General features: G+C 40.5%; 2 protein-coding genes across 3 annotated transcripts; one reads left to right on the top strand and one right to left on the bottom strand.

The window, feature by feature from the left end:
* Window positions 1–317: 317 nt before the first annotated feature.
* Window positions 318–7,941, top strand: actr6 (actin related protein 6). The gene is made up of 11 exons (XM_061721535.1): window positions 318–638; window positions 1,836–1,953; window positions 2,032–2,100; window positions 2,193–2,316; window positions 3,403–3,538; window positions 3,617–3,673; window positions 3,816–3,914; window positions 4,190–4,268; window positions 5,053–5,224; window positions 6,190–6,328; window positions 6,703–7,941. Exons 1-11 carry the CDS (start codon window positions 571–573, stop codon window positions 6,830–6,832), a joined length of 1,191 nt encoding a protein of 396 aa, XP_061577519.1. The 5' UTR covers window positions 318–570; the 3' UTR covers window positions 6,833–7,941.
* On the bottom strand, window positions 7,456–27,664 carry LOC133444067 (L-fucose kinase). 2 transcript variants are annotated; one of them, XM_061721533.1, is made up of 23 exons: window positions 27,277–27,664; window positions 25,274–25,425; window positions 24,322–24,372; window positions 24,107–24,232; window positions 23,873–23,945; window positions 22,876–22,973; window positions 22,709–22,789; window positions 22,314–22,433; window positions 20,441–20,612; window positions 18,908–19,014; window positions 18,493–18,594; window positions 17,415–17,588; window positions 16,206–16,279; window positions 15,516–15,871; window positions 13,895–14,129; window positions 13,655–13,821; window positions 13,283–13,510; window positions 13,056–13,199; window positions 12,026–12,145; window positions 11,765–11,952; window positions 9,896–9,995; window positions 9,158–9,381; window positions 7,456–7,931 (listed from the first exon to the last, which is right to left on the bottom strand). In XM_061721533.1, the coding sequence occupies exons 1-23, from the start codon at window positions 27,359–27,361 to the stop codon at window positions 7,857–7,859; spliced, it is 3,252 nt and encodes a 1,083-aa protein (XP_061577517.1). In that variant the 5' UTR covers window positions 27,362–27,664; the 3' UTR covers window positions 7,456–7,856. The 2 variants fall into 2 exon arrangements, with proteins under 2 accessions (XP_061577517.1, XP_061577518.1); XM_061721534.1 differs by lacking the exons at window positions 23,873–23,945; window positions 24,107–24,232; window positions 24,322–24,372; window positions 25,274–25,425; window positions 27,277–27,664 and adding an exon at window positions 23,715–23,825 and having other exon boundaries at window positions 7,523–7,931.
* Between the last annotated feature and the right edge of the window lie 174 nt (window positions 27,665–27,838).

Below are 27,838 nucleotides of genomic sequence, written 5' to 3'. Positions count from 1 at the left end.
GATGCCATAATAGGTCCCCTTTAATAAAGACTGTTTTTCCCAGGAAGCTGAAACGTGCTGGACTCTCCACTCTGTTCCTTACAAACTTCTACAGGGCTACAACAGAGAGCTTCCTCTGTCTCAGTGTAGCTGGTAAGGCTACTTTAAACAACAAGAATGGGCTATTCTTTTTTTCCCCTCTTTTGACATGAACTAAACATTTGAGTAATTAATCACCGACAGTTTAATAAATTTATTACCTGAAAATAAACATAAAAACGTATGCGGTAATGTAAGAGCGGAACACAATTTTGTTTTCACCCGAAACCTTTTCTTTACGGGACCATAAAGCCCGTACCTTATTGGTTAAACGTGTAACCAATCAGCGTAGAGGAAAACGATAACAACACGTCATTGGCTGTTTCTGGACCGGAAACGGAAGCGAGCTCGGAGCTGATTGGCTGGAATAGTTAACAGAACATTGCCGGCGGATCTTTTTGTGTTGATAAAAGTGTAAACATGTGTTTTGTTTTTTGTAATTGTGAAATAAACTAAATTGATCATTTTAATGTGAGAAATCACGTGTTTGAAATGGCGACTTTGGTGTTGGATAACGGAGCTTACACGGCGAAAATCGGTTACTGTCAAGACAAAGTGAGGTAAGATGTTAGCATGCTGGTGTGTGCCGTGGATCTGATAACAACATTTAAACTCACATATGTGACATATTTTAGTTATAGATTACTTTGATTGGCATGCGAAGCTATTATCATAACCTTTCCCTAGAGATTCGGGATTCACGCTCCTCCTGTAGGCGTTTGATTGTGTAAATGTAAAGCATTAAATGGGTTCACTTTCTAAGCTCTTACGTGTCTCCATCTACATAAACAGCTACTTGGTGTAATAAAAGTAGCTATAAGCTTGCTTCAGTTTGGTGTTTTTACGCTCCTCAGTCTGATCAATGTAGCTGAAAGAAGCAACACTTCCCAAAACCCTCCAGATTTGATTACGGCTCTTTGACAGGCCGATGTAACAACATTTTTAACATTACCCTGAGTTCCCCCGTCGACTTTCTTTGCTCGATCTTTCAAGGATGTTTTTCCGGCCACGTTTCTGGAGATTCACAGTCCTCCAAGTTTAAATAGTGTTTTAAAACCGTTCTCATGATTTCAATACTGCCTTAATATAATGTATTAAACTGTTTCTCATGCATTCAGTTGCATGAAAATAGCTATAAAAGTGCAATCTAGTTGGTTGAAGACTTCTTGTTTAATTTCTGTTTAGCTTATTTTTTTACCACGATGTCAACAAAAATCATTTTGTCACTTTACAGAGAGAGTTAACTGTAAATTCAGTTTGAATACAGTCCAATTATAATCTAGTTGTATCCTGTTTTTTTTTTATAATCTTTTAAGAATCAAATTCAGTTCATTATTATTGTGTTTATGTAATAAAGAGCAGACTAGATTAGCATCCTGATGCATGTGGAAACAGTAGAAATGAGACATTGCATTGTAACAGGAATACATCTCCAACCAGAGGAGGAGAGAGACGAGATGTCCACACACACACAGATTAGTCCAGAGCAACTTGCAGCTGAATGAACACCCTAAAATAGTGGTGATTCTTTATTTTTTTCTCCCCATTGATTACATTCTTACCTAAAGTGCTTTTTGTTTTGTGTCCGTGCAAAAATCAGTAAGAAAATAATAGCCCAAACTTTTGTTTTCCGTTCGAGATATAAATGTGTGTAACACCTTAAGTGAGGAAACATTTCTCAGATTAATTAATGTTTCAAATCATTGGTTTTTTTTTTACGTTTCGGTTATTTTCTAAATTCTTTCTGTCGTCCTCAGTGTCATCCCCAACTGTCAGTTTCGCTCGAAGACGTCCCGACTAAAAACCTTCACTGCCAACCAGCTGGATGAGATCAAAGATCCTTCGGGTCTCTTCTACATCCTCCCCTACCAGAAGGTGAGGGAATGTCTGCAGGCGAAGCCTCAGATCAGGCTGCAGCTCATCACTCACCTGCTCCTGCTTTTGTTTGTGCAGGGTTACCTGGTCAACTGGGATGTCCAGAGGAAAGTGTGGGATCACTTGTTTGGAAAGGAAATGTTTAAGGTGGTGTGCCCGCTTTCTCTTTGAGGGAAATATTAAAATTAGTTATCTGGCCACTTCTCTTGCCAGAAGCTAATCACATTTTCTCTGCTCAGGTGGACTTTCCAGACACCAGCATTGTCATCACAGAGCCATACTTCAACTTCTCCTCCATTCAAGAGTCGATGAATGAGATCCTTTTTGAGGAATACCAGTTCCAATCAGTTCTCAGGATTAATTGTGAGTGAAGCTGGAGCCTTTTAGACAGAAATGTAAAGTTAGTGTGGACTTCTTGCTTTCGTCTCATCAAAACTTTTTTCTGAGGTTGTGTGACTGATGTGGCCATAATCAAGTCTCCTGTTTTTAATATAGTTTAAAAAATATAAAATGTTCTCTTTTTGTTGAGATATGACGCATGCTTCACGGTATTGGGAGGATTTTTGTTTTTGAATGAAATTCTTATATAAAACACTTGCAGCTATGAGTGTAAACCTTAGAGTATAAACCATCCATCAGAATTATTTCAGAGCTGGGCTGATTAACTGGAGCCATGTTGTGGATCTGGACTCAGACATTTTCTTATTCAAGCATTGCTACAGAAATGTAGGGGGGGGGGAGCTGTTGATGTCCATGTACTTGCTACAATGACACAACACAGAATAAAGAATTCAGGTAAACTGTCAGGTCGAGTTGAGAGCGCTTTGGTCATCTGTTCAAGGTGAACCAGTAAATTCAGAGACAAAGAGCCTCATTTTGTGAAGTAGTCCTGTTGTATTTGCTGTTACTTGGGACTTTCTTTTTAGTTTTTCAGAGTAGATTCATTTAACATTGTCCCATGTATGTCTCCTTTCTTCTCCATCCTCCTGCCTGTTGCCCAGAGGTCAATTTCAGTATTCAGTATTGTTTTAGGGTGGATCAATTTGGGAAAGAAGGATTATTGGAGGAAGATAAACTACTGTTTCCTTTTCTAATTTTTATGTCTCAGCCCAAACCATCATTGTAACCTGGATTAGAAATGCATAAGATGTTTATTTATTGCTAATCTAACAGACACACAAAATGCAGCTGTAAGCTGCAAGAAACCAGTGGTTGGATGAAACAGCACTGTTACTTATTAGATTTTATGGATGTTGGTGTAAAATGATATGCGTTACCTCTCTCTTTGTCTGGTCTTGACTCTCCTGCTCACATCTAAGGAATAAGATGTGAGGTCAGAGTTCAATCAGAGCAAACTAAAGCAGGGGGTGTGGCTTACAGCCAGACTGGGATCATGTAAACTCTGTGTGTCTGTGTGTGTGTGTGTGTCGGTGTGTCTGCGTCCTCCAGCCGGCTCACTCAGCGCTCATAACTACTTCCACACGAAGCCGTCGGAGCTCTGCTGCCTGGTGGTCGACTCCGGATTCTCTTTCACCCACATCATTCCCTACTGCCGCAGTAAGAAACTGAAGGATGGAATTCGTCGGTGAGAGCGCGTCATCCTGCAGCAACATGACGAACAGCAGCAACACAACTCTCACATCCTCTTGGTTCTGCATTTCAGGATTAATGTGGGAGGGAAGCTGCTCACTAATCACCTGAAGGAAATCATCTCGTATCGGTATGCCAGCCACTTTTTGTGTCTACTTCTGCTTTTTACCTCTTTTTCTGTTTTGAGAGCGCACCACACTGTAACTTTCTTGGTCAATTAAAATAAAGAAAATAACTTGATAATAACCTAAATTAACTTTTTAATTTTCTAGCCAGTTACATGTGATGGATGAAACTCATGTGATCAACCAGGTGAAAGAAGACGTCTGCTACGTGTCACAGCAGTTTTACAAGGACATGGAGATCGCACAGTAAGACGGATGCACTTGTGTTTTTATTGCTGATACTCGTTTGTTTGCATTTAAACAGTTTTCTTGTTAGATCAATGAATAGTTGGTTGTGCATGTGAGGATGTCTCTGCTGCAACTGAAACATCACCTTGTTCTCTAAAAGCAACTAAATCAACCAACATCTTCATGCTCATGGAGTTAACTTTGAATTTGACTCATCTTTATGAAAGTGATATATGGAGACGTTGGACCTGCAGGTGGGTTTTGTTGGCCTGACAGCTCTTGTGTGTTGTCAGGTTGAAGGGGGAGGACAACACTTTGATGAGGGATTATGTTCTTCCAGATTTCAGCTCCATCAAAAAGGGCTTCTGCAAGGTGAGACAATAGCAGCGTGTTTGTTCAATGTACAATGTCGTACAGAGAAAAGTAAAACACGAGGGCTGCAGCCAATGGTTGTCAGTCTGCAGCTGTTTCCTTTTATTATTTGATTAAAGTTTTTCATTGTTAAAACGTAATATAGTTTAAAGTGCTGTCTGATATCTTTAAATGTCACTCTACAAAGGTTTTAAGATAAACACTGTTTAGACACTGTAGCTGTTCATGTTGTAGCAAAGCAGTAGTGTAGTTTAGAAGATACAAACACATGTTTTTCTGGGTTTTCCAGCATCATTCTGGGAGAGGAAGCTCCTAATCTTTATTAAGCTCACTGTGGCGTATGACTCAGAAGGGAAACGAGATGAAGGCTGAAACCAAGAAGTCTTTTTTTCTGTTGAAAATGTGATGTCCTGGTAAAATATTCTGGATGGATGAATTTTGTGTTTATGTTTGAGGGGGAAATGTACAGAATATGCACTATTATGAAAGACTGTTGTTTGTATTTGTGTGTGTGAGAAAGACCTTATTGTGGTCATTTTCATTCTTTGTGATTGTTCTGCTTCTCTGTAAATGTTTGTGTATCCTTTTTGTTTCTTTGCACTCTTTATTTTGTCTTTTATGTCCAGTATAAAAACCATCTATCCATCAGTAATCTATAATCATTTTTTCCTGTTTAGGTTAGCAGGGATCTGCCATTATAAAAATTTGTAATTAAATTCAGAAACTTTTCAGAAAATGCATCGATTCCTCATCCTCTCTGGTCTCTTATTTCTCTCTAAACCAGCCACGGGAGGAGATGATCTTCAGTGGAAAGTACAAGACAGGCGAGCAGATCCTGAGACTGGCCAACGAGCGCTTTGCTGTTCCCGAGATGCTGTTCCATCCATCAGATATCGGCATCCAGGAGATGGGTATCCCAGAAGCCATTGTGGACTCCGTCCAGTCGCTGCCAGAAGGTTCGTTCCTCGCCACATCACACTGGATACGAACGCTCCAGATGTTTGGTTTTAATCAATGAAGCACCACTATTATGGAGAATAAGTTTCATCCTCAGCATATTGATTTTGCAAATGTTTTACATCCAATCCCATTCCTGGCACCATGAGACCCGTCAAACAGTCAGATAAACTAACAGTAGGGGTTTCATTAAGCATCCTGTCCTACATAACCACCCTAAAATGAGTTGTTTAGATCCTTTAAAGTGATTAAACGCAGAGCAAGTTGAGTTCCTCTGCTGACATGATACAGAACCAGCTTTTCTTTGAGGTGCATGACTGTAAAAGCTTAAGTGGGCATAGATGTGGCAAATATAAAGACTTTTGCTGTGGGGAGCTATATACAGGACTGTCTCAGAAAATTAGAATATTGTGATGAAGTCCTTTATTTTCTGTAATGCAAAAATGTCATACATTCTGGATTCATTACAAATCAACTGAAATATTGCAAGCCTTTTATTATTTTAATATTGCTGATCATGGCTTACAGCTTAAGTAAACTCAAATATCCTATCTCAAAAAATATGAATATTCTGGGAATCTTAATCTTAAACTTTAAGCCATAATTAGCAATATTCAAATAATAAAAGGCTTGCAATATTTCAGTTGATTTGTAATGAATCCAGAATGTATGACATTTGTGTTTTCTTAATTGCATTACAGAAAATAAAGAACTTTAACACAATATTCAAATTTTCTGAGATAGTCCTGTATATGAACACACGCTGAACCGGCTTTTCACTGTCCATAAGTCTGATGCAAGAAATGTGTATTAACTGTGAACCACGAGATCCTTGCCAAGTCTGAGTCATATTAATAATTGTATCAGTTGTTATACAGAAATGTATGAATGATGACGTTGTGCAGAAATGCATCTGTAAGTGTGTATGTAGATCTCTTAGATAACAGTTGTGTCTGTCCATCAGAGATGCAGCCTCACTTCTACCAGAACATCATCTTGACCGGAGGGAACTCTCTGTTTACTGGCTACAGAGAGCGCCTGGAGGCCGAGCTGCGGTCTCTCGTCCCCACCCACCTCCCCGTCTCAGTGCTGCTACCTCCAAAGTAAGACACCGACCCGGACCCCGTTCTGGTTCCACTTCAGAGCACGTTGCACATGTAGAACTGAATAAGTAGTATTCTTTTTCACTGAAAACTGCTCCAACAGCAGCTGCGTGTGGGAGCAGGTTCTGGTCGTTTCCTCCTTTTGCAGAGCTATGTTTTTGTTCCTAGTTCAGAAATATTACTTCAAACATCAAAATGCTAATAGTAGTACATGTATTTCTTAACCTAGTTCAAGAGTAATGGCAAATTCAGATTTTTCTGATGTATATTTGTATTCTGTAGAAGACATTTAGCACAGATACAAGTAGGGGACCAGCTTCTCTGGCTCTCATCATAAACCTATTAACTGTGTTCTTGCCTTTTTTTTGTTGCAGTCCGGTGTGCTACTCGTGGGAAGGGGGGAAGCTGCTGGCTCATAATCCCGACTATGACGACATGGTGGTGATGCGGGAGGACTATGAGGAGAACGGACACTTCATTTGTGAAGAAAAGTTTGATATTTGAACTGAAAACACTTTGTCGCAGCTTTATCGCTGACGTGAAAATGGCTGCACCATGAAAAACCAATTTATGTCTCTGTTTCGATTCAGAGCAGAAACTGTCCACTAAATGGAGGCGAAGGCGAAGGAGAGAATCTATCCTCTGCACTTGCTGCATATTTGTGAGCTCCAAGTTGGAGGACACATTTACATGCTGTAAACTAGTGCTAAACATGGTAGCGTTGCAAACCGGACTATTTTAAACATGCTCATGGTCTCTGAGCTGTAAAAAGCTTGATTAATGTCTCTCTTGTCCATGTTTTTTTGTTTTATTCTATGTAACCCACCATTCATCGTTTAAATACATTTTCAGTACTTAGTCATGAAACATCATCCCAGATTTAGTGTTTTGGTGCAGCATGTCAGTAGGGAGTACTTTTCCTGTAATAATGGAGATGAGTGTGTTGTGGTTTTCATTTATATATTTTTATATTTTCGGAGAGGATTTTAAACGTCTCCAGAAGAAGCTCCACATCACTTTCAGAGGTTGCCACAACTCTGTGTTCAAAACTAAATTAAAATGCTGTTTTTGTATTTAAGTGTCTCTTTGTAGTGGTTTTGTGGTAAATTTAAGTGTAACTGCCAGCCTTAGGTGATACACTCTTGACTTTATTTTACCTCACAGATCAAATCTCATGATTAAATGCTCGACAGATCAGAGAAAAATCCTTTAAATTATAAAAAAAACAAAAATACAGAACAGTACATTTTAAAAAGACAGCTGCCACATCTGCACTCGGCATCACTGATAACACACACGGATCAGCCCCCATTCCAATCTGTAAAACCCAAAAGTCTTTAACGAGCCGATCTGCAATTATAATATACAACTCTGTTCTTAAACCTGGTGCTCTTGTCAGATTCCTCAACAAGAGACTAAAGTCAAGAGCAACGAACAATCATAATTATAATTCATTATTAAAAAAGAAAAAGACAAACAAATGTTGGGAATGAAGGCACTTGGTTTTCTCCTGTAAACATCTTCATCATTAAGTGCCTGAAGGCAACACTGTGATTCCATCCATGTCCAGCTCCACAGAATGAACGCTGAAGTCTCCCAGACCCTGAAACAAACCAGTTAGCATTATGGGATGTCAGCCAGTTCCAGTGCAGCTCAAGTCATGAATAGTGTGTATGTGTTATGAGTGTATTTTCAAAATTAGCAATGAGATTTTGCCTGTTGAAGAAAAAACAACTGATCTCTGACCTTGTGATTCACTAACAAGCACTGTGAGCTGTATATAGAAATATAGACAGGTGTCTGCCTTTCTTAATCAAGTCCAATCAGTTTAATTAAACACAGCTGGACTCCAATGAAGGATCAGAAGAAATGGACAGCATGAGTGTCACAGCAAAGTGTCTGAATACTTATGAGCATGTGATATTTCAGTTTTTCTTTTTTTAATACATTTGCAAACATTTCTGTTTCTTTATGTCAAGATGGGGTGCTGAGTGTACATTAATGAGAAATAAAATGAACTTTTTTCTGATTTTAACAAATGACTGCAATGAAACAAAGAGGGGAAAATTTTAAAGTTTCTGAATGCTTTCGGTACCAAACTGTATACAGTATTGTGAGATATGGCTGCTGTGATTCTGTGCCGTCTGTTATATTTTCATGGACCTAATTTTCTGTTGTATTTGAAATGATTTGTGCATTTTGTCTTATATTTCATCCCCTTGTTTTCTAATGTTGTATATGGAGTTGTTTTGTTCTGAGTGAGGCACTTTTAGGTACAGATAGTCAATGCCCACCGTAGGGAGAACCCATACCAACATGCAGCTTTCCAAAATAAGGAGGAGATTTAAAAAAATAACCAAAAGAGTTCCAAATGAATTTAACTAACATCTTGATTCTGACACTTCTGTAGTAATCTACCATGTCTACCAAGATTATACACACAGCCCTTATACTTTTGAAGATCTGCTCCTTTTATTTTGGGTCAATTTAGATGTCGAGCAGGAAAAATAGGCCCGGTAACCAAGAGGTTTCAATCAAGGATAATCGTCTCTTCCTGCATTATTCCAGCTTGAACAACATATCCTTAAGGTAAATGGAACATAAAAATGATTTGTGCTATTAATCATGAGTTAAATATAAAAAATGTTACATTAATTGTGATTAATAAAAGGAATCATTTGACAGCCATTATATTTTTTCTTAAGTTTTAAAATCTCGACTTACATTTTTAATTTTTTATTTTCTTTTAATCCATGTGTGTGTTTTGTGGAGTTTTCTCACTGACTTCTGCCAGAGTGATACATTTTATGTCTTTTTTATGGTTCTTACCGGCGTGCTGTTGAGGACCTGCAGAACTGCCTCACACTGTCGGGGCTCCCGGGTCAGCACATACAGGAATCCGCCTCCGCCGGCGCCGGCCAGGCTCTGACCCAAGACCAGCGGCCTCAGGGCCTCCATCATGGCCCTCACAGAGGCCGGCTCACACCCGGGGGCCATCAGCTTCTTCTGCTGCCACGAGCGGTCCAGACACTGACCCAGTCTGGACAGAGAACCTGGGAGGAACAAGTCTGTTAGTCCTGTCAGAGGGATTGTTTCTGAACTGAAGTTGAAGAATGTGTCCAGACTTCCATCTATCTGGTTCACCTCTGCTTGAAGCCTGTGATCTTCAGACTGGACCACACATGTCTTGTGTTGTTCTGCCGGAGCTTGTTCCCCTGCTTTCTAATATGAACTATCACCAAATGGTCCAGATGTTTTTTTACATTGGTTCAGTGTAGACTGTATTAATGACTGATCAAGTTTGTTACACAGAAAACTTATGAGAAGTTCCATTACTATCTGTAAGCCTGAAGTCCCTGATACAAATTAAACTCTGATGACATGATGTGCTGTTATGACTGTGGTGAGCTTTTGTGGAGCTGTTCATGTGGTCAGTGACTGATGAAGATAAATGCTGATTTGGATAATTGGACTGCATTGGTTTAAACCCCTTTTCTTTGTGTATGCAGATAACTCTGGAGCTGCAGGCACCTTTTCTATGGAAACTGCTGTTGTGGAGCATCTTACCGTCTGAACAGGCTCTGGCACACTCCTCAGAGTTGGACACGAGCTGCTTGGCATTCAGCACCATTGAGGGCAGGCGGCTGTACCAACTGCGAACCACATCCTGCAGACAGAACATTAGCATCACAATCATAGTCATTATAAGCCAGACAGGCTCCAAACACTCGCCACTGGACACTGAAACCTATTCATTTCAATGGATAGTATACAGCGCAACACAAAACCAAAACAAGCTTTCAATTCTTACAACACTCTCTTGGATAATCAGCCCAAAGTAAAAACATTAGCTTTTTAAACCTGAACCTCTCAAAATGGAAGTGAGAGTAGCATCTTTCCTAAACATGCTCCTGCAGCCATTATTAAACCACTTTTAAAAAAAGAATAGCCTAGACATGTCACTTATGAACAGCTATGGGCCCATATCAAACCTCCCCTTTTTTGTAAAATCATAGAAAAAGCTGTTTTTCAACAGCTGTATAATCTCCTAACACTAAATGATTGTTTTGGTGTCTTTCACTCACGTTTCTGCCTCCACAACAGCACTGAGACCGCTCTTGTAAATCTCCTTAATGTGTCAGCTCCAATACAGAAAGTGGCAACATTTCAGTCTTGGTGTTACTGGATCTCAGTGCGGCATTCGACACAGTTGACCATAACATCTATATGATCTCACTTGCTCAAATTATGAAAAATAAGTAAATGTGTTACCATAACTACACAGATGAGACACAAATCTAAAAAAACATCTCACCAGGAGACTATAATCCAATTCAAACACTGATTAAATGCATTGATCAAATTATAGAGTAGATGTGTGAGGTTTTTTTTCAGTTAAATGAAGACAAAAGAGAAATAACAGTGTTTGGAGCCGAGGAAGAAAGATTCAAAGCACTCAGCTTCAAGCAGTAAAACTACAAACAAATACCCAGGCCAGTAATCTAGGAGTGGGTCTGGACTCAGACCTGAATTTTAACAGCCACATTAAGACAGTAGTGAAGACAGCTTATTATCACCTAAAGAACATATCAAGGATTAAAGGACTGAAATCTCAGCAGGACTTAGGAAAAACTTGTCCACTCTTTTCTCATCAGTAGACTGGACCACTGTAACGCTGTTCTCACGAAAAACAAAATCCATCAAACAACTGCACTTAGTTCGGAAAGCTGCTGCCCGAGCCTTTACTAAGACCAAGAGACCAGAGTCCTCCTAGATCTTTACACTGCCGTCCTGTCTGTCACAGAATAATTGTTAAAATCCTGCTGTTGGTTTACAAATCTCTGAATGCACTGCAAAAACTCAAAATATTAACAAGAATATTTGTCTTATTTCTAGTTAAAATGTCTCATTTTAGTCAAAGAAATCTCATTACACTTAAAACAACGACTAATCACTGGAAAAAACAACAATTTTCAAAGTTTCAAGTAGATTTTCACTTAAAATAAGTAGAAAAATCTGCCAGTGGAACAAGATTGTTTTGCTTGTAATGAGAAGATAAATCTTGTCCCACTGGCAGATTTTTCTACTTATTTCAAGTGAAAATTTACTTGAAACAGGTGAAAATTGTCAAATAAGTTATTTTTCTGGTAATGACTCTTGTTTTAAGTGTAATGAGATTTTTTGACTAAAAATTAGACATTTTAACTAGAAATAAGACAAATATTCCTGGTAAGATTTTGAGTTTTTGCAGTGTGGTCTAGAGCCAAAATACATCACTCAATTATTTTTAACTTATGTCTGTCTGACTTTAATTTCTGCTTTTAAACTCATTTTAATGTATTTATAAAAACTATTTTTTATGCAAAGCACCTGCATTGTCTTGTACATGAAATGTGCTGCACAAATAAACTTGCCTTGCAGGGCAATGGCACCCACCTGTAGCAGGTTTCGGGCCAGTCGGGTCTTCCCAGTGTAAACCAGCAGGAGGTGCTGCTCCAGAGACACCAGGAACTCCTCTGGAGGACGGAGACGCTCCACCTCCACCTGCAGGGGGAGAGATGATCTGGATCGACCCACCTTCACTCCTCCCACCAGACCTCCTACTTGATCCTGCCAGCCCCCACCTGGAGGAGGAAGGGGAGGACAAGATGATGTAGAGAAGCAGAAGAACCTTACAATGCAGAGGAAACGACAGACCTGTGGTGAGAATCTGCTCCAGGTAGAGGACGGCGTGAATCAGGGAGTCCGTGTCATATGTTCGACCGGTGCATTTGTAAACTGCAGCCAATAGCGCCCCAGCCAGGATACTGCTGGTACCTGCAGGACAAGAACTCCTCCTGAAACTGATCTCAAACTTTGTTCAGGTATTGTGATCTATGTTGGAGTATTTCTCATTTCAATATGTGGTTTTTCCAAATTTGCTGTAGAAGTCAATTTTGCTCTTTGTAATAGACTTGTTGTAGCTTTTGTTTAAAAGTTGGCCAGAGTAGATGTTGTGGATGGTGATGTCATAGATCAGGGGTCGGCAACCCGCGGCTCCAGAGTCGCATGCAGCTCTTTAGCGCCACCCTAGCGCCATCCTGGAGCTTTTCAAAAATGTTTGACCATTTTTTTTCCTTTTTTTCCTTTTTTCTCTATTTTTCTTATTTTTTTCCCTTTTTTCTCAATTTTTTCCTTTTTCTTCTTTTTTTCTCGACATTTCAAATTTTTTCTTGAGATTTTGACTTTTTTCTCAACATTTCGACTTTTTCACGAAATTTCGACTTATTTCTCAACATTTCGACTTTTTTCTCAAGATTGTACTTCAACATTAATCTCGACATTTCAACTTTTTTCTAGCCATTTCAACTTTTTTCTCGACATGTCAACTTTTTTCTCGAAATTTTGACTTTTTTTCTCGACATTTCGACCTTTTTCTCGAAGTGCATAATGAAAAAAAAATCTCCCCCCAGTTCTAACTAATATAGAAACATGCAGCATGTGTTGCCTTTATTCTAAGGCTTATACAAGACTTTTCATTTTTTGCGGCTCCAGACATATTTGTTTTTTGTGTTTTTGGTCCAATATGGCTCTTTCAACATTTTGGGTTGCCGACCACTGATCTAGATGCTATTTCTGGGTTTCAGACAGAGTGTGCGGGTGTTTCTTGTTTCATTACTTTATGGGAGATCTCTGGAGTTATCCATACTTGTTTGATGGGGGCAGTCATGTTTGTTCGGTTTCTCACCCAGTCCAGATCCGGTGGGCAGCTCTGACCAGCTATGGAGCTCCACCCCTCCCCCCCATCTTTGCATCAGCTGATGGCCCAGAGGATGATGGGAGGACAAAGACACCAATCCGCTGCAGACACACACCGCTTTCAGCAGCGCTCCTGCAGCACATGTGCAAAAACACCCGTTTGTACAACTACCCTCATTACATTGCTTAAGTCTAACTTCTGTACCAATTCTGTACCAGGTGCATGAGGCTGACAATAGTCTTTCAGGTCGTCCAGGCTGTCACACACCGTCTCCGTGGAAACCCCACTGTCCCGCCCTCCGGTGTAGCTGACCAGCAGGAGGCGGGGCTCTAGGATGCGACGAGCCCTGGCACCAATGGGACGCCTCCCGCTGACCTTCACTGCGATGTTGGTCACAGAGCCGCCATGCTCAAAGGCGATTGGGGGAGTATCACTCCAGCCACCTGAAACAGGAAAACTGTTCACTGGAAATACATATTTAGGAGTTTGAGGGAACTTAACTGTTACAGACTTACAAGAATCATCTCCAGTGTGTAAAACTGCACTCAGATGTACCACAGATGTCAAAATTAAAACAGTTCGCTCACCTGCCAAGTCCAGTCTGGCTGGACACTCCACTTCCTGCCACTCTCCAAGCGGAGGAGCCTCCCCCTGGCCAATAGAGATGAACCTCTGTGAAGACATCACAGCCTGGCGCAGCAGCACCTGCCCAGCGCCCTCGTAGTGCCGTGCAGCCCGCACAAGCAGGTCCGGCCTGTTAAGGGCAGCAACACAGCTCATGATACGTCCACAAACCTGACAGCACGAAGGGGAACTTCAGGGCCCACCTGCTGAGCCAGTGCTGTCTCTGCGTGGCCAGGGCGTGGACTCCACCCCTCAGGTTACTTTCCTCTAGTAGAGCATAGGCAGATCTCCAGGCCTTATTAGCAGCCGGTCCGCTTCTCAGACCCCCCTGTCCCTCTGCCATGCACACCAGCACGTCTGCAATGCAGGAGAGACAGCGAGCGGCCATGCCCAGCTCTGCTCCGGCCTCCGCCTCCTGCTCGCTGGCATCAGCTGCAACTGAAAGAAGATGGGCGTTAAATACTGTATATGACATGGATAAACTCTCCTTTGATTAAACATGGTTTTGATTGTTTTGTATGGTTTTATTTTACATGTTGGGAAACTCATTTGTTTATAACTTGGAGTTTGTGGCAGCAGATGTCACCCACAGACTGTATAAAACAATCATACGGGGCGCAGCCATGTTGATTCAGAAGCTGATGGAAACACGGCCACCGTATGCAAATTAAGAGTAGGCTTTGCTCTGAGCTCCTTCAGTCGAACCCCAACGAAATATCTGCAGAGCTGCCGTCAGACATTTACAGAGGGATATATCATGTTGACTCAATGGCAAACTCAAAAATGACTGTTTCATTTAGCCGATGCAGGGTTAATACAAACGGCTGGTTGCTTTCCCAAGCGCGGCCGTATGACGATCACAGATGAGGAAGTGATAGCAGCTCGCCATTGGCTGAGCCGACTGTCAACCATATTAGAGAATTAATTTAACGCTTTACATAAACCCTCCTTTTGCTCTTAAACAAAAGATTAAGAGCAAAACGGTATTGTGAACCAGGATGTAAATATGTTTATTTTTGCTCTAAAGTTGGACATTTTAACAAAGGAGTCAATGAATATTGACTTGCTCTGGAACCAGCCTCTATCGGGTCAGTCCAGGAACTGCAGCGAATCTTAGTTCTGCATGAGCCTCAATCCGGAAGTCAGATCGTTGGCACTTGAAGTCTCTGAGTCCTATCCACTAGATCAGGGGTCGGCAACCCGGTTAGCGGCGCCCTAGTGGCTCCCTGGAGCTTTTTCAAAAATGTTTGACCTTTTTTTCTTATTTTTTCCTTTTTTTTCTATTTTTCTTCCCTTTCTTCTATTTTTCTTCCCTTTTTTCTATTTTTCTTCCTTTTTTTCTTCTTTTTTCCCTTTTTTTCTTTTTTTCCTCTTTTTTCTTCCTTTTTCCTCTCTTTTTAATCTTAACATTTCGACTTTTTTCTTGAAATTCTGACTTTTTTCTCAACATTTCGACTTTTTTCTCGAGATTGTACTTCAACATTAATCTCGACATTTCGACTTTTTTCTCAAAATTTTGACTTTTTCTCAACATTTCGACTTTTTTCTCGACATTTCTATTTTTTTCTCAACATTTCGACTTTTTTGTCGAAGTGCATAATGAAAAAAAAAAATCTTCCCCCAGTTATAGCTAATATAGATACATGCAGCATGTGTTGCCTTCATTCTAAGGCTTAGACAAGAATTTTCATTTTTTGCGGCTCCAGACATATTTGTTTTTTGTGTTTTTGGTCCAATATGGCTCTTTCAGCATTTTGGGTTGCCGACCCCTGCACTTAAATGCATTCATCTGTTGCTCTCGTGGTTTATACTGTGAAAACTCACGGCGGTCCAGAGTTTCTAGCAGCGGGACCTGCTGTCCTCCCAGCACCGCGGCTCTGAAACAAGGCAGCAGGCAGACGTCGGTGCAACTACGCAGGGCGTCGGCCACCCTTCTCCTGCCAGCCAGCAGCAGCAGCTCCTCCCTCCACCGGAGCTCAGCCTCCTGGTGAGTGAGGGACAGCACCTCCCTCAGAGAGAGTCTCCACGCCTCTCTCCACCTCTGCAGACAGCCAGGACCCCCCAGCAGCCAGCCGACTCCTCCTTCCACACCCACACCACCTTCTCTGGGGTGGAAGACCGGGAAGAGACGAGCCTCCAGGAGGGAGTGCTGCTCTCCTTTGACCCACAACTCCTCCGGCCTGAGGACAGAGGAAAGTAAAGAGAGGATAGGACCAAAGGAGAGGTAGAGAGGAAAGGTTATTGAAATAGAAATAAAAGAAATGGAAGAAATGCCATTACATTTTAAACAGAAAAATATAGTAACAAATGCAGTAACAAGGAAGGCATTAAAAAAAAAAATCTGAACAAAAAAAGAGGTTACTGCTGTCATTGTAGAACAAATAATAATGTGCATTATATTTTGGTTTAATTTAAGCTGAGGTTTTCTCTCTGCTTCACACTGAACTGTTTCTGTGTGCTTCCAGCTACTTGAAGGCAGGAAAAGCTTTGGAGAAGTGTACGAGTAAATCTTACTGTATTCCTGTTCTCTTGTAGAAGACAGTCCAGCTCTGGTTAAGGAAGGAGGTGTTGCCGTCGTCAGAGCAGACCTGAAGAGGAAGACGAGGAGAAAAGAGACAGAAGACAAGAGTCATGTTACCAGAGTGTTTCTGCCTTGAGAGGGGCGCAGTGATGATGATGATGATGATGATGATGATGACTTGGATTTATATAGCGCCCTTCTAGGCACCCAGAGCGCTTTACAGAAATCATTATTCATTCATACACATCCTCACTGGTGGTGGTAAGCTACATTGTAGCCACAGCTGCCCTGGGGCAGACTGACGGAAGCGTGGCTGCCATATCGCGCCTAACGGCCCCTCCGACCACCACCAACATTCATACACATTCAAACACATTCACACGGGGCAAGGTGGGTAAGGTGTCTTGCCCAAGGACACTACGACAGCAAACTGGGACAGAGCGGGATTCGAACCGCCGACCTTCCGATCATTGGACGACCCGCTCTACCACCTGAGCTACTGCCGCCCCGAGCAGTGCATCACAATTGAAAAACAAGGCATTATAAAAGCCAGTGCCACAAAAAATAAATCTGTGAAATAAATGCACAAGACTTATACACATTGAGAATACAGATAATTCAAATGAATATTAAACTTAAATGTAAAGATAAATGACAAAAACAACTGAAATCATTTAAAAAAAAAATCTATTGGGTGTTTTGAAAAGACTTTAAACTTTAAAAGTCACTCTTTTCATCACTAAATGCGTTCAATGAGAAAATTAAGTGTAGGATTTTTGTTTGGTTGGATAATTTCATGAAAATCCCCAAATTTCTACAAATTAACCTGAAAAGGAATAGTAAAAGTTTCTTCTTTATGTTTGAATCTCTGTCGTATTTTGGGTAAGAAATAAAATTAAAAAACATTGACTTCAAGACATTTAAAAAAAAAAACAACAACAACTGTTACATAAAATTTAAAAAAAAGAATGATTGTTTGATTTTTAAAATGACAATGGGACAACATGTAAATATAAGAGCCAGGTGGCTACTTTCCATCTCAGATTGAGGTCAATCAATTCATGAGACACTATTACTATTAAAAAAAAGAAGAAAAAAAAAGGGTTGGATCTCCTGAAGAAACTGGCTGATGTGAGCAGGATCATGAGCTGAAAACTACAGATGAAACATCATCATGGACCCACGTGTCCTTGGTCCTCTACCTGGAGGTCGTCTTGTGCTCCCGTAACCGTGTGCACATTCAGCTTCAACTCTCCCAGTTCAATCCGGTGTCCCTGGATGATGATGTCACTGCTGAGGGTCAGCTGCCTGATGAACGGAGACGCTGAGACTGCCAGACCTGACAACAAACAACGCGCTGGGATGTTCAGAGGACCCTGAGGGACAGTAGAGGAGTGTATAAGTACATTTATGTTTTTAAATTGCACCTTAGCACAGATTTGAGGTACTGTACCTTCAGTGTTCTTTAGTTTTTAAAAGAACTGGACAGTTTTGTTAACTCTGTATTTAACAACAGTAATCAACATTTGAAGTGCATTAAAGACACACGTCATACACTGGTTGTTGACTGATGACTTTGATGACTTCAGATGCTGAATACTATACATTTTGGATCAACTAATATAAATACATAATATAAATAAATATTCTTTTTTTCTTCATCAACACAAAAAATTGAAACAATCAGACAATTCAATTAACTTTCTGTATAAACAGCAAACATTTAACAACTGCAGCCTCTATAAACATAGCAATTACTCAGAGCTTTGTACATTTCTCAATAGACCTTTACCAACAACCTTGCCAACCTTTTAATTTGCTTTCATTCAACATTTCTAACCCAGGAAATGTGACAGAGTATATTTGGTACTTTTACTGAAGAATCTGAATACATGAGCGAGCATCGAAGAGACAAACTATCCGTCATCATGTCTCCTCCAGACACGTTGCCTCGGTAATGCATCTAGTTTCCTATCTGACATACACTCGTACTACAGCAAGCTCTAGCAACAGAAAATAACCGACTAGTTAATAACCAATTAACCCACAGGATTAATCTTTTATGGTGCAGGAACATCTTGCAGTTTTGGATGTAAAAAAATAAATAAATAAATAAAATCAAAAGTAAATTTTGGCTTAAAATAGCTTGTACCTGTATTACAACATTTTGATAGTTATATTACATTAGTTAGTTATGTTAAATTATGTTACTGCTTTACAGCAAAAATCTAGTATGTCTGTAATAAATTCCACCCAACACTGGTTCTGACTGTTCCTCACCTGTAGGTGGCAGTGTTGCACCACTGCTCCTGTTGCCATGCCAACGTCTCCCTCCAGAATGCTGTTGATGACACAACTTCCTTCTTTCAGCTCACCATTTTTCTGGAGGAAAAACAGGAAGCCAAGCAGCATTTAATGTCAATTCAACCTTATGACAAGCATATTTTTAAATGATATCCACTCCTACATTCTATACAGACTCATGGCAATCTTAAAGGTTTTATTGATGCTATTAGCTGTAACTGATTAAATTATGTTTTCTATTCTGATGTTCTCAACAAATAATCATTAATCTAGAGTTTTGACCAAATCAGATTCCTGTTCCATGTTTTGGTTTACGCTTTTAAAATGAACACAACTGTGGTTTGACAACACTGACTTATAAAAGACGAGGCCGAGGAAGGACAAAGTTCACCTGTATGTGAGACAGAGTGTTTGTATTGGTCCAGCCGCGCGTCAGGCGGTCAACATGTTCCTTCCCAGACAGAGTAAGGTAGTCATAGCGACCGCCAGGGACATACACTGTGAGGATGAAAACAGATGGTTTTTAAAAAATATGTTGACCTTTGTACATATAGAAGTGCACAAATACTAACCCTTAGTAAAAGCTAAAATACTATATTATATTCAAATTCAAATGAAGCTTCTAAAATACAAACAACAAACAAATACACAAGAGAAAAAACACAAATCCAGTAAGACATCATGAACACTACGTGAAAAAAAGAACATTGAAACATGATAAGCAACAGGTCATGATGAGTGATGACTGCTGTAGAAAACAACACAAATAATCTTCACACAAGAGTTCCATGTTTGGATTTATTTAGTTCAGTTTGTTTCATTTGCAAACATCTCAGCTGTCTAAATAAGACAGATAATATTGCAGCTGGGTAAATTGGGATATGCTCTAATCCCCTGGTGTAGAAATTAGATAACTGGCCGGACTTGGATGGACTGATCTATTGTGGCTCTGCAAAATTGTTATTTTTTCTCTTTCCAGTTCACTGTCAGACTGATAAAAGTTCATTCAGGGGCTGATCATCTGTGATTAAAAGCCATCACTTGTCTATACAGTAGTTGTTTCATCCTAGTCAGAGTTACACAGTTCTCCTGGTGCTGATCCCGGCTCCCTGGACAGGTGTCCATCACAAGGCCACACAAACAGACAACCAAGTATGTTCACATTCACTCCCAGGGTCAGTGCAGAATCACCAATCAACCTAACATGCATGTCTTTGGTGTACCCAGAGAAAATCCATGCATGCACAGCAACAGCATGCAAACTCCTCACAGACCTGATCCCAGAAATCTAGACTTAGTGCTAGAAAAACTTAAATTTGCTTTGCAGGTAGGTCGAGCCACCATCCGTTGAAGCACATCACCTATACCTAAAAGTCATGGGGAGCCAATCAAATCAGTCTATCCTTAGAAAAAGAGCCCCTGGGCGGGGTTAACACGATGGCAACAGAGCAGGATGTTATCTGAATGTAAACAGTGTAGATGGCTGCAGCCGAGGATTAGTTATTAGTTACATCTACAGTTAAAGACTGATTAAAGACTGAGAAAAATTGATCAAGAGACAGCACGCAAATCATTACTTTGCAAGTTAGATGTAATAGTTTAATTTACTCTTGTACACAACTCCCTCTCCCTTTGACTAATTTCTGTCACTCTGAATACATCGCCTTGTTCGCGGCTCTGATTGGACGCAGCATTAACCAACTGCATGCAAAGGCAGTCTGAAAAGCAACCGTTGGTGTCGCCCCTTGGATAAGTCGGCCATATGGATTGTTTTCACATCCTACATCTTTCCAGATGCGAGTCTGATCTATGGAGCTACACAGACTCGGGGGTCAGACCAACAACTGCGAGGCAACAGTGATAACCACCTGCTGTGCTGCCCATCTGTGATTGTAAACACATAACTGATCTAACTGAATCTGACCTAGTGAGAGTGGAGTTCCTCTCAGGATCCTCCACAGCTCCATCCTGCCGCTCCTCACTGCAGCCCCGTGTGGTCCGACCGGGGAACTGCAGCCAGCTCTCTCCTCACTTATAAACTGATCCTGAGTCAGATCTGAGCAAAGACACTTGAGCAGGTCCAGGAACAGGGAGATCTGCAAACAGACACACATGTGACACAACAACACTTTACACAACTATCCTTTTATAGTTTATCATGATCCTCTGCTTTCGGGAATCTGCTATTAATAATTTATAATCGTCAAACATTTTATTTTATCCTCCTAAAGCTTTTCATGTCTCATACAAATCAGGTAATATGGGCCAACTGCACTAACTTAGCTGTAGTTTAGGGTGTGATCTCATGTTAAATTCCTGTATGATGCAGGACAGTCCCATGATGACTTAAACGTGACTGCACTGTTTTTTTGTGCCTGCGGTTTAACCTGCAGCTCCAGCCTAAACTCAAGTGCAGTGTCCACAACCTGCATCAGAGGTCTCTTCTCCTGTACTCACTTAAACCTCATACAGGCTAGATTTAACAGGAGTTTCACTCATTTTTCTAAACACAAGTACACATATTTACTATCATTCAGGCCAATGCAGGGAGCTGCTTTTAAATTAAATATTCAGGTGGAACACAGTGGAAACATGAGCAGTCAAAACTGACAATGTTACTCGACTGTCCTGAGAGGCTTCTATACCCTAAAAAGACATTTCTTGGCTTACTGTTTCCAGGTCCAGCACAGTGCAGGTTTGGTCATGGACCTTTTATTGGCCCACAAACCTTCATGCACTTCCATAATGCTTTTTTTAAATTCTTGGTTTTGGTGGATCTGTGCTCAGGAAACTCGCTGTTGAATTGATCCATTGATGATTTGATGAACTTTGTGCAAATATGTTGCTTGTGGGCATCTTTGTAATTTTCTGCAGCTAGAATCATCACACAGTCTCTCTCCAAGCTCAATGCGTGCGTCAGTCACACAAACCTGAGCAAACAGCCGTAAGTCATGTTTTCATCTACTATTGTTATAATTTAAAAAGAGTTACATTTTCATTTCATATTTTCAAACCCGTTCAATAAGACTATTAACCTCTGAAGGGAAATTAGATGAGTATTCTTTTATACGAAAGAATAGAATTTTCCCAATTTAAATAAACATTTGGTGCCTTTTGTCACACCTTGTGTTTTATATCACTATTTAGAGGGCTTTTAAATGTAATTTTCCCTGTTTTGAGTTTAGAGCCATACTACTTTAGATTTTTTCACATATACTGTATTTGTACCTCATGAACATGAATTTGAACAGCTTCATATAAACTTGATGTAGCAGCCAAAATTACATATTTTTGCTTTGCTTAATTATAATAGTACTTTAAGTTTAAGTTATGGATACGTTTTAATTATAGAAATTATACTTATGTTACGTCATCACGTTGGGGCTTATGGGTGTGGCTTTAATTTGTTGGTTGGTTGGTTTGATTGTGTGGTGGCGAGAGGAAGACAAAAGGAAAGTGTTCATGTAGTAGGCTGATATATTTATTGTTGACCGTCACCGTTTTGCTTTTGTTTCAGCCACACAAATATTCATTATTTATTATTTTATTTTTGCATTATAATAATTGATTGCTGTCTTTTGATCTTTTTGTTACAATAAACCTGGATCACTTTAAGAACTAATTCAACTGACTTTTATTCTCCCCTTTTGAGTGACGCGTCAGCAAGCGGCCTCAGCGGCCTTTTTTTGTTCCTACATTTGACATCAGTAGGTATTTACTCATCATGGGTCCTTTTGGCTGGCAGATTCTACACTGAAGAACATAAAGCATGTAACTTGAGAGAGAATGGACGGCACCTGGAGGGGCGGAGCTCCAGAGTCCAGGCCCAGGTAGGTGCAGCCGTCCAGCGGAGGAGTGACGTGAGTCTGGAGCAGCTTCTCAGATACAGACCTACTGAAGAAGACTGGACCTGAGACCTGCAAACATCAGATCAGCACACAAGAAACACAAGTCATGACGCTCAAGTTTCAAGCTTTAGAGACTTTTCTTTCTGGGGAAAACATATTAAACATTAATAGGCAGTTGAGCTTGACTGTTTCTTAATTTAAAAGAAGTTACATTTTAAAAAAATATTCATTTTCACAGAAATCAGATCATCTTTCAGCAGTCTACGGTTATTTAGCTGAATGATTCTACTGTACATAAAAAGGTGTATTTGATTTTATTTGAGTGGAGAAGAGGAAGGAAGTACCAGTGGCACTTTCCCATCGGACATCACAGCCTGCTGGATCTGCTCTCGGGTTCCTCTGTAGAGGATGTCCCTGACCCGACCCTGCCGACACCAAACAAAACAGCATCAGAGCAGGGGGGGGGGGTAACCGGGACGATTCATGAATTAAGTTTAAACGAAGAAGACACCTGTAGGTCGGACAGGTAGACTCCATGATCAGCTGCATAGGAGGTGTCGCCTGGTAAGGCCAAAACCCGAACACCGGAGAAACCTGCCCACGACAAAACTGACACACACACACGCACAGTCAGATCGCATTGTCCAGCAGCAGTGTTGTAACTTCAAACTCCAAAAAAAGGCCAAAACAGATGAATAAACTCCAGGCTTTAAAATGCCAGATCAGCCTAAGTGGCAACGTCATTGTCACCACTTCTCTGAAACAGTCTGTAAGCTCACATCTCCTAACATGCCTGTATAACGCAGAGAAGAGCTTCATTATAGAGTTTATTTGATCAAAGTATAATATTTGTGTTATGATTCCAATTATACAGCGTTTTTCCATCTCTGAAAGGCGCCTAAAGACAACTTCTGTTGTAATAAATAAAATTGAATTGTATTGAACATCATTACTATTGCAATTCACGTTGTTCTTTTTTGGGTCTCATACGGAGATCCCTGGACTAATCTCTCTGTGTTTGTTGGTTGCTCTTTCCTGTTGTCTCAACCCTGCCAGTTGAGGCAGATGGCCGCCCTCTCTGAATCTGGTTTTGCTGGAGGTTTTTTTGCCTTGTAAACCATTTTTATCCCCTCTCAATTGTCACCTTTTGCTTGCTCAGTATGGGTGATTGCAAGTTTTGATGCTATCTGTTGTGTTCATTAGCTAGACTATCCTTTACAAACTTTGAATGTGGATTCCATTGGGACAAACAGGATTTAATGAATTGAAATGCTTTTAGATTACTTTTGTTTTGAAATGGTGCTATACAAATAAACGCGAACTGAACAAAATGTAAATGAATTGAATTACTTAGATCAGATCACTGAGGGAGCACATCCATGCCAGGGGTGAACGGGCTCTTTTGGCTCTAGTTGTTCAAGCTCATCTAACTGTGTCAGTGTGTACTGATTTTGTTGGAGTACCATAACTGCATCAATGTCCAGAGAGATAAGCGGCAGCACACTGACCAAAGTCTGGAGGGACGGTGAGGATCATGTCGGTGCTGCAGACCCAGACACCAGGAGGAGAACCGGGACAGATCTGAAAAGTGTATAGGAATTTAATATTAGAGTTGCACAACAAATTCTCTACATCTTCATCTCAGTTTACGTTAAAAAAAAAGCCAGTGTCTTCACTTCTTTATGTGTGTGTGGTTTTATTTTTTCTTTGGTGAAATGAAACTTTGCTCCATCAAAGCAGACCTGAGTGCTGAGGCAGTCCAGCAGCAGATCCACACAGCAGACCGGAGACTGGACTTTCTGCTCGGGCTTCTCGTGAGGCAGCCAGCAGAACGCTCGGCTGCAGGAGCTCCAGGGAAAATCCCGACCCTGGAGGAGGTGAACCCGTTTAGCTTGACAGAAAAATACCAGAAAACACTCTGAAAAACATCTGAACACACTGAGCTGCCGGGACTCACTGTGTGGAGGATGAGGATGTGAGCTTCATCCAGGACGTCGGCTGTCACCACCTGAATAAATATAAACAGGAAAGAGACTTAATTGAGTGTTAATTGATTGTTTGGTCACATTTGCTTTTTTTTTTTTAAATGATTGTGAAAAAGTTTTCTACAAAAACACATTTATATGACAACATGATTTGGGTGAGATCTTTTAGGGAATCAAAAAGTTGTAACTGATCAGTCCAAATTTTGTAGGAGGAGCTCAGTGAGTCGGTTCTTACAGAACATGATCCTCAGGTTTCAGTTGCTGTTTTAAAGGTGAGCTGTGTTTGACAGGATGTGTGTAACAAAGCAAACTCCAAACCTCAGTGACAGTAACAAAACACCAACTCCAGTCATCTTTTGACTCTTAAACTGGTGTAGAGGTGTATGAACATGCATTCATTGTAATACACAATTATCTTTACACTCATGTAACTGACAATAGATGAAAACATAGTTAGAAATATTATTTTGACTTTCTGCCAACAGACTGTCCAAAATGTTGTAAACAATATTTATTACATCTTACATTTATTGCTATTTTACTTGTTTTACAATAACATTTTCATCATTTTTAAGCATCAGCATTGATCTTAAATGATCTGGAAGATTCTTCCATCATTGAGTTGGACCAATTTGCACCAAAGCTGGAAACATAGATTGACATCAACCCAGTTCAGTTTCAACTATAAATACAACAATGACTCATTTCACAGAAAAATCTGCATGTAATCTATAATCTGATCATTCCTGCGTTTGGTATGATGATTTTTCACTTCCTCTACAACTGTCAGAGGAAGCCTTTTCTTGAAAGATAGATGAACTTGATGAATTAAAATAAAACAAACAGTTAAAAACCGGTTTGTGTTTTTCAGGCAGGCGTGACACCTGCGAGCTGGTGTAACAGGTGTGTGTCGGTGTGGCTCACAGTGTGTCCGGCCCTGCTGCTCAGGTGTTCTGCTGCAACCAGCAGAGCGTTCAGCGTGGCCCCCCCGCTGCCCAGCGGCTCCTGGCGGTCCCGCACAGTCAGAACCAACGCCCCTGGAGAGAGAGTCCCGCGATGCTGCCGCAACTCCAACTCTGTCACACACACACACAACCTGAGAAATGTACAAGTATCGCCACACAGCAAACAGGCCACACATAACATCACAAGTTAGCATAATCATGGCAGTGCTCAGCTGTTAAATCATCAGTTTACAGTTGTGCCTTTAAAATGTTTACATGTTAGTCTCTATAAACTCCCTGACATCTGGATCAGGTGTTTACTTGCTGCTCTGTCCTACTCTACCACAAATTGGAATCACAACTTGTATATAATTTAACTTTGGTTACACATTTTAAAACCAAAAGCCTAAAATGTAAATTCATGTTTTATAAAATGAAAAAGTAAACAGTGACTAAGGAATATTGCCGGGTCAATGTGTCTTTTATCATTAATTTAATTGTTTTTCCTTGCATGGGTGTTAAACTTGCGTATTTCAGGTGTAAACATTTTAATTGACTTGTCTACAACTTTAACCTGAATATTAAACTACCCTCATTATATTATATTAATATTAACCTGCCAAGCAGCTGATGACCACCTTCTACCCTGCCATCATCCAGTCTGTTCTTTGCACTTCCATCACTGTCTGGTTCAGATTGGCCACCAAACTAGACAGAGACAGACTGCAACGGACAATTAGGTCTGCAGAGAGGATAACTGGGACTAACCTCCCATCTATCCAGGACCTGTAACTGTCCAGGACCAGGAAACGGGCAGGTAACATCTCTGCAGACCCCTCACACCCAGGACACAGTCTGGTTGAACTCCTCCCCTCTGATGAACTCTCAACACTCAGTAATCAACCACTGTGCAATAATAGCAATAATAACCACAATCATATGCTGTAACAATGCACCTTTCAATAACCATGTCTACCTCATACTGCTGCTTTCACTTTTTTTTAATATGTTAATAAGAGCTGTCATTTATCTATTTACTGAACAGCAGTACTGGAGTTGAGGGGGGGTGAGGGGGGATGGCATCCCCCCTGAAATAAAAACGGTCAAAATCATCCCCCCTGTAAAACTGTCATCCCTCCTTTCCATCCCTTATGTCATTTCATCAATAAATGTGGTTTTACTGCTATTTCAACATTTAGAGTCATCACAAGAAAAATAACACCATAAAAATAACTTATTTGACAATTTTCACCTGTTTCAAGTACATTTTCACTGGAAATAAGTAGGAAAATCTGCCAGTGGGACAAAATTTATCTTGTTATTACAAGCAAAACAATCTTGTTCCACTGGCAGATTTTTCTACTTATTTCAAGTAAAAATCTACTTGAAACAGGTGAAAATTGTTGTTTTTTCCAGTGACTAGTCTTGTTGTAAGTGTAATGAGATTTTTTTACTAAAATGAGACATTTTAACTAGAAATAAGACAAATATTCTTGTTAAGATTTTGAGTTTTTGCAGTGATCCATTTTACTTATCCTGTGAAGGACAGAATCATATTGATAAGTTCAGAAAACTGTTTTTTATTTTTGTGTTTTGATGCATTTGATGTAAGCCCAGTGGATATTTAAAGCTTACAGAAGGCTGCATTTAACTGCTGATATGTCATTCCTGCAGTATTTCTGCAGGTGTTTTGGTCACTGCTATTATTTCTAATATATTATATTATTTGTAATCAGCACAAATTATCTGTCCCCATATGATAAAATCCACCATCCCCCCTGATTTCTTTTTACAACTCGAGTACTGCTGTACAATGAGCGAAAATAACCCAGTCAACTTCCCTGTCTTGTTTGACCTGACTTGGCTGATAAACCTGATTCTGATTCTCATGATTGGATTAATTCCCATATCTGTGCGTCAGCGACCCCTGCAGGCGGACTAGTGGAACTGCAGGCTCAGAGATCGTGCATCCAGATCACTCACCTCTCTGGAATGAGAAGACGCTGTCTTTGTGTTGGCATGTGAGAACAACCACCGTCCACTGGAACCCGCTGCTGCAGCCCGACATCTTATTGCAGGAAACTGCTCACTAAATGCGCTAAATCCGTCCGGAGTTCATAGCCGAGCTCTGCAGCTTCTAACCCGGAACAGTCAAACGTCAATGACGTGGAGACAGTCGAGACTGATTTACCAGCAGCAGCACCGCCCCGGGGTCAACGGAGCAGGACGCGGACAAACCGACACAAAAAATCAGTTCACTTCTAAATCACCTCGCAAGAACTTTATATAAAGCCAAAGACTCAGGAGAAATTTAATGTAAACAGAATATGACTGTTTGCTCAGTCTTCGCGTCTTGGCTGCTCGGGCTTCCGTAGGCTGCAATTTGTGGCGTTTGTTTTCCTCCTTCAGAACTCCGGCGGGGTGGGCGGGGCGCTCAAAGAGTTTACAGTAAAAAACTAGAATAAAAGCACAATGAGCTCTGAAGATCGACTTCTTCTAAAGCTACGGAGTACTGAAGTTAATCACAACAAGCCCTACGTCTTGC

The sequence above is a fragment of the Cololabis saira genome, chromosome 5 (genome assembly GCF_033807715.1).
Source record: "Cololabis saira isolate AMF1-May2022 chromosome 5, fColSai1.1, whole genome shotgun sequence".
In the NCBI taxonomy this organism is placed as follows: domain Eukaryota; kingdom Metazoa; phylum Chordata; class Actinopteri; order Beloniformes; family Belonidae; genus Cololabis; species Cololabis saira.
Note: the sequence above shows the minus strand (reverse complement) of the source record. Positions and strands in the feature narration are given on the sequence as shown.

What these genes read in the sequence shown, in the direction of transcription:
- LOC133444067 (XM_061721533.1), bottom strand. Translation starts at nt 27,361, where the DNA reads ATGTCGGGCTGCAGCAGCGGGTTCCAGTGGACGGTGGTTGTTCTCACA. An exon ending in CGTCTTCTCATTCCAGAGAG is followed by an intron (nt 25,426 to 27,276) that starts GTGAGTGATCTG and finishes TGTGTGTGACAG; the next exon opens with AGTTGGAGTTGCGGCAGCAT. An exon ending in AGGTCCTCAACAGCACGCCG is followed by an intron (nt 7,932 to 9,157) that starts GTAAGAACCATA and finishes GGTTTGTTTCAG; the next exon opens with GGTCTGGGAGACTTCAGCGT.
- actr6 (XM_061721535.1), top strand. Translation starts at nt 571, where the DNA reads ATGGCGACTTTGGTGTTGGATAACGGAGCTTACACGGCGAAAATCGGT. An exon ending in TTGGAAAGGAAATGTTTAAG is followed by an intron (nt 2,101 to 2,192) that starts GTGGTGTGCCCG and finishes TTCTCTGCTCAG; the next exon opens with GTGGACTTTCCAGACACCAG. An exon ending in CGTCCAGTCGCTGCCAGAAG is followed by an intron (nt 5,225 to 6,189) that starts GTTCGTTCCTCG and finishes TCTGTCCATCAG; the next exon opens with AGATGCAGCCTCACTTCTAC.